This window comes from Garra rufa, chromosome 19, assembly GCF_049309525.1.
Source record: "Garra rufa chromosome 19, GarRuf1.0, whole genome shotgun sequence".
Classification (NCBI taxonomy): domain Eukaryota; kingdom Metazoa; phylum Chordata; class Actinopteri; order Cypriniformes; family Cyprinidae; genus Garra; species Garra rufa.
The window spans coordinates 18561969-18575508 of record NC_133379.1 but is presented as its reverse complement, the minus strand read 5'-3'; the positions used below and the strand labels follow the sequence as shown (position 1 = coordinate 18575508).

The 13540-nt window shown below is 40.7% G+C and overlaps 1 protein-coding gene across 1 annotated transcript in view; it reads left to right on the top strand.

The window, feature by feature from the left end:
• Positions 1-6917: 6917 nt before the first annotated feature.
• Positions 6918-13540, top strand: part of pygma (phosphorylase, glycogen, muscle A) — a 25926-nt gene continuing 19303 nt past the window's right edge. Inside the window, exons 1-4 of the mRNA XM_073825103.1 lie at positions 6918-7220; positions 8661-8762; positions 8840-8918; positions 9090-9193. Coding sequence (XP_073681204.1) covers positions 6978-7220; positions 8661-8762; positions 8840-8918; positions 9090-9193 — 528 coding nt within the window. The 5' untranslated portion in view covers positions 6918-6977. The remainder of the gene's footprint in view (positions 7221-8660; positions 8763-8839; positions 8919-9089; positions 9194-13540) is intronic.

Genomic DNA, 13540 nt, shown 5'->3' with positions numbered 1-13540 from the left:
ATCCCTCTCTTTTTCAGTCTGAAAATGAGACAACGCCATGCGAGGCAAAGGAAAAAGAATCAATAAAGCAGAGAATGGTTCAGATGTGAGAGGTGTCACTGGTTTTTCATTTTCATCAAAAGCAGACAAATCCTGGTCACACATGGATAATAAGACAGACAAGACTCATCCGGAGAAAAACAAGGTGCATAAAAGAAAAAACAAATCAAAGATCCATAGGAACTGTTCTCAAAAAACAGTAGAAGAAAAAAAAAATCCTTAGAAAGACTTTCAAAGGAACTTACCCGTTGAATCTGGCATCAGTGGTCAAACAGTAATCACTGATGGTCTTTGAAAACAGAAGTGCTAATGAACGCAGGGCTTCAGTACAGGCTCTCTACCCGTGTGCTAAAAAACCCACAGAGGGCCTCACTGGGGTTCACTCTGAGTACAGCTGCCTGTAGACTGTTTCCTGTCAGTTGAGAAATTTACATTTGTTGCATTTCCTGTTCACAATGTTTCGGCTCACAACAAAAAGGGGTGGAGGACGAGGTGTGAGAAAAATAAAAAGAGAACAAGAATTTTCGTTAGGCTACATTACAAAAAAATCTAAACATCTGATATCTAAAAATATCTACAAACAAATTTGAGAACCAAAACTATTAATCAAAACCAAAGATATTTTTATCTCACAAGCTAATTGTTTAATAAATTTTATGCTTTTATCAAGAAATACACACAAAATCAAGAAATGTCTAAATCTATTACTAAAACAAATCATTACAGCTTATGAAATTGAGCTTCTGAAGTAAATTTAATTAACTTTAATTATATAAATAAAAACATAAAATACTGTATATTTATTAGTGCCGTCAATCACTTAAAAGATGATTTATTCACACATTTTTTTTCTGAAATTAATCATGATTAATCTGTTACAAACGGGACGACTGAGAGTGGGGATCCAAATGCAAGGCTTTATTATGACGATCGTAGACAGGCAGACAGGGTCGAAAACACCAGCAAACAACAACAGCGAAGACAACCCAAGAGCGTAATCCAACAAAACAGGCGTGGGTCAAATCCAGGAGGACAGTCCAAAGGAAACAATGAAATGAAAACAAGAAACTAGAAAACTATGGCTAAGACTGGGAAAACAAAAACAGAACTATGGCTAGGGAAAACAACAAGGAGACTAGGAAAACCTGAGAGCAAGGGAAAACGCTTGGTAATGTCCGCAACAGCAAATCAATACTTCGATGTGTGCGTGTCCTCAGCTTGCTTTTAAGGCTGACAAACAGGAAGTAACCAGCAAAGCAGCAGAGGGAGCAGCAACAGTCAGTGAGGGGCAAGGCTCCCTCTGCTGGCCCGGTGTAACATAGCCCCCCCCCCCCCCCCAAAGAGCGGCTTCCAGACGCTCCAAAAGGTCTTAGCAAACAGATCTGGGGGGCGGTGGGGGGGAGCCAAGGTGGAGCAAGGGGACGACGGGGGGCCAGGTCCATGAGGCGGTGGAGGGTCTAGGGGCTGAGGCAGGACTGGTTGGACAAAGGTCCTCCAGAAGGGAGCAGGAGATACGGGAGCCCTCCAGGGCAGAGCTGGAGGCGGAGCAGTCCTCCGAGGCGGAGCAAGAGGCTTAGGAGTCCTCCTGGGCGGAGCAGCCCTCCGGGGCGGAGCAGGAGGCGTAGAAGCCCTCCAGGGCGGAGCTGGAGGCGGAGCAGTCCTCCGAGGCGGAGCAAGAGGCTTAGGAGCCCTCCAGGGCAGAGCAGGAGGTGGAGCAGCCCTCCGGGGCGGAGCAGGAGGCGTAGAAGCCCTCCAGGGCGGAGCAGTCCTCCAAGGCGGAGCAAGAGGCTTAGGAGCCCTCCAGGGCGGAACAGGAGGCGCAGGAGCCCTCCGGGGCGGAACAGGAGGCGCAGGAGCCCTCCAGGGCAGAACGGGAGGCGCAGAAGCCCTCCAGGGCGGAACAGGCGGCCGCATCATGGACTGGGACCTGGGGAGAGCAGAGACAGAGGAGGCAGACAGAGCAAGAAGAGAAGTAGAGAGTTCGTAGGAGCACGCTGCCTCCATAGCCGTGACTGGGCAGACAGGAACTTCAGGAACGGCTGTCGTGGTCGTGACAGAGACGACAGGGAGCCTAGGCGGTGCAGGCAGAGCAGGGAATCTAGGCGGAGCAGGCAGAGCAGGGAATCTTGGCGGCGCAGGTAGAGCAAGGAGTCTTGGCGGAGCAGGCAGAGCAGGGAGCCTTGGCGGAGCAGGCAGAGCAAGGAGTCCCGCTATGAACGCCGCCTCGAGGAGAGGCATTGGTGCAGCGGGTTGTTTGGCTGGCGAGGCTTCTTGAGCACAGTGTGCAGCCCACACACTAAAAATGGCAACTGCCATCACCGGTAATGCAGTGGTAGGTGGGAGGCCCATCGGGTTAGTGGGCGTGAGACTTGGGAGCATTGGCTCTGCGTGACTTGGGAGCGTTGGCTCTGCGTGGCTTGAGAGCGAAGGCTCTGAACTCTCGGGGGAGACGTGACTTGGCTTTGGAGGATCAGCTGTGACTTGACCTGACTCAAGAAGAGCTGCTTGGTTTGACTCAGCAGGAACAGCAGCTGTGACGTGGCTTGACTTGGCAGAAACAACAGCTGGGGCAGATTCAAGAGAAGCAGACATGACACTAGCTGGCTGTGGTCTTATTGACATACCGTGAGCGGGCTCTGGCTTGGCAGACGTGACATTGGCAGTAGCTGGCCTGGCTGTCGTAGCATTAGCCGCCGCTGGCTTTGCTGGAAGGGTGAGGGTCTGATGCTGCAGCCACCATTTTGACGACAGACTTGGGTATGGCGGCCATCTTTGCAGCAGGCTCTGGCGTGGCGGCCATCTTGCGAGAGGACTTGGGCGTGGCAGCCATTTTGGGCAGTGGTTCTGGAGAGACAGCCATCTTGTGAGAAGACTTGGGCGTGGCGGTAGCCATCTTGAGTGCAGACTCTAGAGTGGCGGCAGCCATCTTGTGAGCAGGCTCAGGAAAGGCGGCCATCTTATGAACGGGCTTAGGAGGGACAGTCATCTGGTGAACAGGCTTGGGAATGGCGGCCATCTTGTGAACGGGCCTTGGGGTGGCAGCCATCTTGCGAGAGAACTTGGGCGTGGTAGTCCTCTTGTGAGCTGGGTCCAATAGGGCGGCCATCTTGAACGCAGACTCAGGAAGAATAGTCATCCTGTGAGCAGGTTCTGGAAAGGCAGCCATCTTGTGAACAGGTTCAGGAATGACAGCCATCTTATTAACAGGCTTTGAGATGGTGGCCATCTTGTGCCGTAGCTCTAGGCTGACAGATATCTTGTGCTGAGACTCTGGGCTAGCAGATATCTTGTGTTGTGACCCTTCGAGTATACCCACAGTGAACGGAGATCCACAATACAATAACACAAAGTCAATAAATTGTACGAGGGTCCAACTAGGGTCCTCATCGGGTAAACTCAAACTGATGTCGGTGTCCAACCCGCTCCAAAAACATTCCTTCAACATCGATTCGTCACAAGGTGCCAGGTGACTGTACGTAATAAATTCCTCAACATAACATTCGATGGGACGGCCATCTTGAAAAATGGAGCAGAGTAAACTTACGGGGTTGGACAAACTTCCTGCTGAATTCATTCTTGGAGGGTAGTTCTGCTGGTGGGTAAAGCTGCTGGATCCAGGTGTGGCGAAGTATTCTGTTACAAACGGGAGGACTGAGAGTGGGGATCCAAATGCAAGGCTTTATTATGACGATCGTAGACAGGCAGACAGGGTCGAAAACACCAGCAAACAACAACAGCGAAGACAATCCAAGAGCGTAATCCAACAAAACAGGCGTGGGTCAAATCCAGGAGGGCAGTCCAAAGGAAACAATGAAATGAAAACAAGAAACTAGAAAACTATGGCTAAGACTGGGAAAACAAAAACAGAACTATGGCTAGGGAAAACAACAAGGAGACTAGGAAAACCTGAGAGCAAGGGAAAACGCTTGGTAATGTCCGCAACAGCAAATCAATACTTCGATGTGTGCGTGTCCTCAGCTTGCTTTTAAGGCTGACAAACAGGAAGTAACCAGCAAAGCAGCAGAGGGAGCAGCAACAGTCAGTGAGGGGCAAGGCTCCCTCTGCTGGCCTGGTGTAACATAATCCCAGTTAATATACTATATAAATATATTTTTATATTGCAACAATATTTGGCATTTGACCATAGCCGCATTCAACATTACAGTATAATTGATAGCTATCAATTTTAACATTTATTACTTTAAAAATGAACAATTTTCCTATTTAAGTGAACTTAAAACTTACTTATTTACCTATGCTCTTCACCAAGTAGGAAAAATACAGAAATTGAATAAAGTTATCAAAATATTGAGAAAATTGCTTTTAAAGTTGTCCAAATGAAGTTATTAGCAATGCATATTACGGTAGGAAATATACAAAATCTCCATGTAACATGATCTCTACTTAATATCCTTATGATGTTTGGCATAAAAGAAAAATCTATAATTTTGACCCTTTTGCTACAAATATACCCATGCTACTTATGACTGGTTTTGTGGTCCAGGGTCACATAATAGAAAATGATTTAATAGTTCACTGAAATAAACAGTGTTGGGAAGGTTACATTTGGAAATGCAATTTTCAGTTTTATAACTTTATTAAAGTAATGTAACTGATTACAATTTATTACTTCTTGATTACTTTTCTAAATTTCGAACAAATGTTTTTAACTGTCAATCACTTTTAAACCAGGTAGGGTTAACCTTACAGTATGACTCAACACTGAGTAATGTCAGGCTTTCAAAATCCTACATCTGTTGAATTCAGATTATAATATTGTAGTTTTAAAGCACAACCAGCACAAAATCAGACTTTAGCACCTCTTTTTACTTTAATATTTTTCTGAGGTTCAAAACAGGTTTAAAATCATGACAAGAAATAGTCAATATGAATACAAGCAGCATTCAGATGCAACCCCATTTGTAATCGATAACATTTTCATAACATATTATAGTTACATTTATTTTGTAATTAAATTATGCAACACTGTTACTCCCCAACACTGGAAATAAAACATCCTGGCTTATGATATTTTGCTTCTGAAGTACATTTAACATGTTTAAGTATATTAAGAATAACTGTGTGCTTCAACATGTGACTTTGTTTGCTTAAATGGTAAACCAGAGCAACACAGGGCTGTGCTGATAAACTGTGGAGACACAAAAAAAATCACTATTTACAATCCACACTGCTGAGGGTGTGTTCAGTGTGAAATTGAACAGTTGTGTTGGCTCCCCTCAGTGGCCACATAAAGTCACACACTTTAATTTCTCATTCCTGAAGCTTGAATTGATGTGACTCTGGACCAAAAAATATATTATATATTTGTAGCAATAGCTAACAATACATTGTATGAGTCAGAATTATCGATTTTTCTTTTATGCCCAAAATCATTAGGATATTAAATAAAGATCATGTTCCATGAAGATATTTTGTAAATTTCCTACTGTAAATATATCAAAACTTAATTTTTGATTAGTAATATGCATTGCTAAGAACTTCATTCAGATTCCAGATTTTCAAATCTATCCTAACAAACCATACATCAATGGAAAGCTTATTTATTATGTAAACATTTTGTGTACCTTATGACTGGTTTTGTGGTCCAGGGTCTCATATTAAGACTCAAATATCAACCAGCTTTATTAAAAATAATATTTATAAAATAGTTTCATTTAGTAAAATCTGAAAGCAATGTTTCAACAAAGTTAAAATCCTGAACCTGGGGGAAGAAGGAGAAACTAGTGTTCGTTAATAAAAAAAAATCAACATATTTTAAACTGTGTTTATAAATGTGATTAAGGTATGAAAATATTTAGTATTTTTTTGTTTAGTAAAATATTTTTCTGCAAAAAACTTTTATAAATTCCTATCATTATTAATATTACGTTGCCCTGTTATGTTATACTTATTTATTTAAATTAATTTAATTTATTTTTTAAAGGGACAATGCACATTAATTAACATAAGTAAACAAGTCTATATATAGATATAGCCATTCAGGCTAACTTTCATCTGTTACATTATTTAATCTAAATACAGAAAATTAAGAAAGATCTATGACTAATGTATGGCCAAGAATAAAGTTTCAATCAATAGATTTATCTGGTTTAAAAAAAATCGAGAAACTAAAGTAAAGATATCTATCTATTAACAGCTGATTATTTATTTATTGTTTTGCAATGTAAAAGACTGATTTAAATAAATAAATAAATAAATAAATAAAAAACAGCACATCTTATCCGCTTCTTCTTTGAATGAATCATTTTGTGAATGTACTGCAGAAGATCTTCAGAGGAAAAAATATATATAATAATTTTGGAAAAATAATATACATGCACGATATTTTTAGTTCAGTTAAACAACCTGATACCCATTATATAATGTAATAATGTTTTAGTTTCGAGAATCTGGCTCTGTTAAGGTTGCAAATATCTATGAAACTATTTATTAGTTTAGCAAATAAAAAAAGGATATGAATTAGAGCAAGACTGAGAATTCATGCTTGGTGCTCAGCTGTTATAAAGAACTATGCGAGCCGCATGCCGTTCAAATATCATGGCCTTTTAGCTGGGTCATTGGGTCAGCTGGGTAGCTGGGTCAGCTATTAATGTCTCCGGCTCCAGAGACTTCTGGATTGTTGGGAGTTGTAGTTTAGCACAAAATATGTGTATTTATAATCGCTCCATACTTCTTTTATAAATATTTATCAATTGCATGAAAAAAGAAAACACCTTATCCTCATTTTCAAAAAGCAAAAAGCGTAGCTAACTTATTGAAAATTTCATTGGCGGATGGCTGCGTGTTGACCCCGCCCACTAATTATTATTCATGAGAGGGACTTTAAATAAGGAGAGCAGTCTACGTTATATGGGTGCTATTGAGAGCGGTCTGGTGTTTACACTTTTACCTGAACCAAAGACGAGACTGTTGTCACCATGTCTAAACCACTGTCAGACCACGACAGGAAAAAGCAGATTTCTGTGAAGGGGCTCGCCGGTGTGGAGAATGTGGCAGACCTAAAGACAAACTTTAATCGCCATCTGCATTTCACGCTGGTGAAGGACAGGAACGTATCCACCAGACGGGATTATTACTTTGCGCTCGCTCACACAGTCAGAGACCACTTGGTAGGCAGATGGATCAGAACACAGCAGAGTTATTACGAGAGAGACCCCAAAGTAAGTTCATGCATGTTGAGGTTGCACCAAAACAAAAGCAAGTCCATGCATGACACGACTGCACCAAAACAGAATACATTTTTGTATGCAATTAATAACTGAGTTAGGTCTAATAACATCATGCCATGCCATTTGTGCACAGCTCTTCAGGTAGACTGGAATCAGCATCCTGCAAAATATAAATAATCAGAATTCACTTATGGATTAGAAACAAAGTGCAATCTTTGATATTCAACTAGATCTCAACTTGATGATCAATCTTTACAATAATGCATCTCCAAATTATTGCACTCTGTCATGTGCATGCATAAAGAACCTTGAATCTGAGCTAATGACACAATATTTTCATTTTAACATCTATACTTATATAATATTTGACCTAGCATATTTCATTGAAATGTTACTAAAGGGACATTTGTTATATATTTAATAAATAATAAAAGGATCAAATAGAACAAGAATGTGTCAGCATTCAAGGCATCAAATTCTAAGTCTGAAGATGAAACCACAGCTCAGCATCCATGACCTTTTCTTCTTCAGTCCAGCCCGAAATCCCTGGATGGAAGAGGTCTGAGGGATATAAAGGTCAAAAGTTGCGCTGTTAAAGAAAGGTCACTGTGGAAACATATATGGAAAGAAGAAGTGATGTGCAATTCAGTTGCATAAAGACTACAAACTTTTTTTACAGGAAATATCATCTCCTATTCAAGTCTTTTTCTGTAGGTGGACATCAGCAATAAACCTTGACTTGATCATTAAGAGCTCCAATGAGGCTCATGACTGTTTCCGTGAAAATGTGACTGCAGAAGTGATGTGAGAAACCGGTTCCATGAGTTCAAAGCTTTTGGATGCTATGAAATTGCTGGTGTGGGCAGAAGTGTGTGGTTAACTTTCATAGTTTAAACTGTTTTCAACATCTTGTACGACACATTGGGCTGCACTCAGACCTTCTTCATTAGCTGCTTTACAGAATAATATTACACACTCTGTAACCTTTGCTGGCGACCTCACTGCTGGTTATTTTTGCTGGAGTCAAAATGCCAGTGTTACATAACACCAGTGACCTTCCCCAATCTCTGACTAGTCTGTTTCAGCCCGTCGTGCCGCCACACACCCACTCTCACCTCCACGGTCTATTTCTCTCTCTTGCTTTTCATACCCAACACCAAAGGAAGGCCTAAAATGTCAAAGGCTACAACAGGGATGGTATCGGATTCCCATGCATTAAATCATCCCACTGCAGGAAGTATTAAAATAGTTCTTAATAAAGTCTAAAAATAGTTCCTAGGCTGAAGGCGGTCCTTGGAGAGCTTGACTTGGTAACCCTAAATCAATATTTTGAAGTACATAACCATTACGTAAACAGTGTTACTGTATTTCTAAATATGTATGTCAATAATAATGAGTTAAAAAGACTGTCTTATGCTTTTTGTCTGTTAGCGTGTCTATTACCTCTCCCTGGAGTTCTACATGGGCCGTACCTTGCAGAACACTATGGTGAACCTGGCACTGGAGAATGCTTGCGATGAAGCCGTGTATCAAGTAAGACTACACTATTAAGCCAGTGCAATGCTTTAGATGACTGTTTGAAACCAATACAAACATACATTGTTCTTCAGCTGGGTTTGGATATGGAGGAGCTGCAGGAGATGGAGGAAGATGCTGGACTGGGAAATGGAGGCCTTGGTCGCCTTGCTGGTTAGTAATCTGACCTAAGGTTTGAAAGAGGAACTATCATTCTTATTATGTATATTTTTTAATTTTGCACAAGAAAGTCAGAAAATAGTGGAACCACCTGCTTTTAAAAATCCTAATGCTATAGAAATCTGTTTCTGTTATCTATGGTGTCTCTCTATTTTTGTCTGTTAGCTTGCTTCCTGGACTCTATGGCTTCTCTTGGCCTGGCTGCCTATGGTTATGGTATCCGCTATGAGTTTGGTATCTTCAACCAGAAAATCTCTAATGGCTGGCAGGTAGTTTAAATTACCTTTAATACTCAGACTTGATTAAAAAAAAATAATAATTAGTAGCATTTGCTATTTTCTCACACTGAGCATGAAGCAAATAGCTGTCGAAGAGTGCTTTAACACATCAGAGGTGTTTAAGTTGAAATCCAAAAAAGTTTGTTTTTGTCCAGTGCTCAGTTATAACTAATTGTAGACACACTGTAAATAAGAGATTCATTGATTACATTGGGAGATCGTGCTGCTTGGAAGTTTGTGAACCCTTTAGAATTGTCCATAGCACTGCATTAATATGACCCAAAAGATCATCAGATTTTCATGCAAATCCAAGTTGACAAAGACAACCCAATCAAACAACTGAGACAAAAATATATACCTCAAAAATGATCCAGTCTAGTGTAGGGCTGGGAAAATAAGTCAATGCATTACAAATTGAGAAATGATTCTGAATCTGGGATTTTCTGAATGTATCATGATTATCTCTCGAATCGATTCTGAGCTTAGTTTTTAACTTTAGAAACAGCTGTATAATTCCAATTCCTTACATTTGAACCTAAAATTATCATTCATAAAGTTCAAAAGGTTAAAGCGAATTACAATGGTGTTTACATTGATCTTGCATCATACAAGCATTCTGAAACTCAGCCGAACGCACAAGTGGTCTTTTTCGTGAAGCGGCATCTGTTGTTAAAAACTAAGGCATTCGGAATAGATTTAAACCCTATGTAAACCCTAGGGTTTACATGATATATGTGTGTATACTGTGTATATTTAGTATCTATATATGAATACACACACATACAGTATATATTTTGAAAATATCTGGTGTGACCCTCTTTTGCAGCAATAACTGGAGGTAAAATTTCTTGTAACTGCTGATCAGTCCTGCACAACTGTTTGTTGGAATTCTAGGCCATATCTCAGTACAGAACTGCTTCAACTCTGATTTCGGTGGGTTCCTTTTATGAATTGCTTGCTTCAAGTCATTCCACAACATTTTAATTGGATCAAGGTCCGGACTTTGACTCAGCCATTCCTTAGTTCTTCAACATTCTTTGGTAGAACAACTTGTGTGGTTGTGTTTGTTTTTTTTGCTACGTGACCCACTTTCTCTTGAGATTCAGTTTTTGGACAGATGACATTTCCTAATGTTTTCCTTTAGAATTTGCCGGTATAATTAAGAATTCATTGTTCCATCAGTGTTGGCAAGCCATCCTGGCCCAGGTGCGGTAGAACAGGTCCAAATTATGATACTACCACCACCATGTTTCACAGATAAGGTACTTATGCTAGAATGCAGCATTTTCCTTTCTGCAAACACAACGCTACTCGGAATTTTTTTTTTGAATCCCTGCTGATTTTGTGTATTTGCCCACTAACAAAGACATGATCAGTCTATCATTTTAATGGTAGGTTTATTTTAACAGTGAGAGACAGAATAACAACAAAAAAATGTAATAAATTGATTTGCATTTTAATGAGTAAAACAAGTATTTGATCCCCTATCAATTAGCAAGATTTCTGGCTCACATGTGTCTTTTATACAGGTAACAAGATGAGATTAATCTCAGCTTGTTACCTGTATAAAAGACACCTATCCACAGAAGCAATCAGTCAATCAGATTCCAAACTCTCCACCATGGCCAAGACCAAAGAGCTGTCCAAGGATGTCAGGGACAAGATTGTCGACCTACACAAGGCTGGCATGGGCTACAAGACCATTGCTAAGCAGCTTGGTGACAAGGTGACAACAATTGGTGCGGAAATTCTCAAACTGAAAAACAGAACGTAACTGTCAATCACCCTCGGTCTGGGGCTCCATGCAAGATCTCACCATTGATGTCATTCAATGATCATGAGAATGGTGAGGAATCAGCCAGAACTACACGGGAGGATCTTGTCAATGATCTCAAGGCAGCTGGGACCATAGTCACCAAGAAAACAATTTGTAACACACTACGCTGTGAAGGACTGAAATCCTGCAGCGCCCGCAAGGTCCCCCTGCTCAAGAAAGCACATGTACAGGTCGTCTGAAGTTTGCCAGTGAACATCTGAATGACTCAGAGGAGAACTGAATGAAAGTGTTGTGGTCGGATGAAACCAAAATCGAGCTCTATGGCAACAACTCAACTCGCCGTGTATGGAGGAGGAAGAATGCTGCCTATGACCCCAAGAACACCATCCCCACTGTCAAACATAGAGGTGGGTGGAAACCCTATTCTTTGGGGGTGTTTTTCTGCTAAGGGGACAGGACAACTGCACCGCATCAAAGGGCCATGTACCATCAAATCTTGGGTGAGAACCTCCTTCCCTCAGCCAAAGCTTTAAAAATGGGTTGTGGATGGGTATTCCAGCATGACAATGACCCAAAACACATGGTCAAGACAACAAAGAAGTGGCTTAAGAAGAAGCACATTAAGGTCCTGGAGTAGTTTAGCCAGTCTCCAGACCTTAATCTCATAGAAAATCTGTGGAGTGAGCCGGAGGTTCGAGTTGCCAAACATCAGCTCGAAACCTTAATGACTTGGAGAGGATTTGCAAAGAGGAGTGGAAGAAAATTCCTCCTGAGATGTGTGCAAACCTGATGGCCAACTACAAGAAACGTCTGACCTGATTTTTGTAAACCCAAAATTTATTTCATACGTCCACAAAACATTTCTCCAATATTCCTCTGGCTTGTCCACATAATCTTAAGCATCCTGCAGACGGCAGCAGTGTTCTTTTTGAAGAGCAGTGGCTTTCTCCTTGCAACTCTACCATGCACACCATGGTTGTTCAGTGTTCTCCTGATGGAGGATTCATGAACATTAACATTAGCCAATGTGAGAAAGCCCTTTAGTTGCTTAGAAGTTACCTTGGGGTCCTTGGAACCTCGCAGACTATTACACATCTTGCTTTGGAGTCATCTTTGTTGGTCAACCACTCCTGGGGTGGGTAACAATGGTCTTGAATTTTCTCCATTTGTCTCCATCTGGCGCGGATTAACGCACAGGCTTACATAGGCTGCAGCCTAGGGGCCTCACGTGTTCAGGGGGCCTCGGATTGGCCAGACAATTTTTTTTTTTTTATACTTAAGTGCAAACCAGGCACGGCACGGCGCAGGCAGGGACACCAGTTTGGATGGGCCAGACCAATTGTGAACGTTAAATTAAAAACGTTATCTAATCACTGTTTAACCTAATAAAAATTACTGACTAATATACTGTTAAATTATCTGTGACTATACATAATATACATTTTAATAGCTTGCTCTTTAAATATTTTGTTGCATTGTAAAAAAGTTTCGGTGCATAGGACGGACTTATTCGCGATCGCTCTCCGTGGTTCTGACCAAAGAAGAGTGCTTTTGAATCTCCATTACGTATCATAAGCATCATTCCTGGGCTGCTGGGGGCACCAAAAAATCTGGGTCGTGAAAAATCATCACGACAGGCTACTAGTATAAATAACAAATAAAATATGTCTAAAGCATGTTGATATACAAAAGCAATATAAAGGTAATATAGGCCTAGACCAAATTAGCGGAGAAAAGGTGATCTCCTGTGCGGCCCTCTCTCCAGTTTCCCTTCCCCACCAGTGATGCGCGGGTTGATCCAAAATGAGCGGGAGGCTGCGGTTACCCGCGGTTACGAGTCATCCAAAAATATTTCTAATGTTATTCGGGTCGCGGTCGGTCGAGTCGTTTGAAATAAAGATGCCAATTAAACCTTTGTAATTCATATTGTACTAGACACATTTTTCTTTGAAATACACAGACCTATTTACCTTTTGAATGTTAAGCGTTATTAACTGTTGAATAAAGCTGAGGCGGAACAAAATGCCCGATTCCCAACACGCTTAACTGAGCAATGCCATTGTACCATTTTACAGGCTACTTTTAAACGTATATAGCTCAGTAATGTTAGTTTTATGTATTTTCTGAGAGGGGGTGGGATTTTTGTTGGGAAAGACGGGTTAGAGACGCACACTTCGATTAGACTGGATAAACACATGCAGCACCTTAATTCTTAAGAAAATGGTTTTCCTAATAAATATTTTGATTATGTCCAATGCTTCTCTTTCTTTTTGGAATTATTAGACACATTTCATGTCTTTTCAAATGCCTAGGTCTGTTTAATTTCTAGCACTATTTTTAAACCTTTATTCAAGCAATAATATATAAATTATCTAAAATATGCTTGTTTAAAACCAGGGATTGAAAACGAATTCAAAGGGTATTTTTCTTTACATTTCCAGAGAGCTAAACGAACGAAATTAAACATTACTTAATAAATTTAAAGCACTATAAATTCGTTTAATACAACTATTAATATATATAAAATAATATTATTTGAAAACTTCGTTTTGAAGTGCATT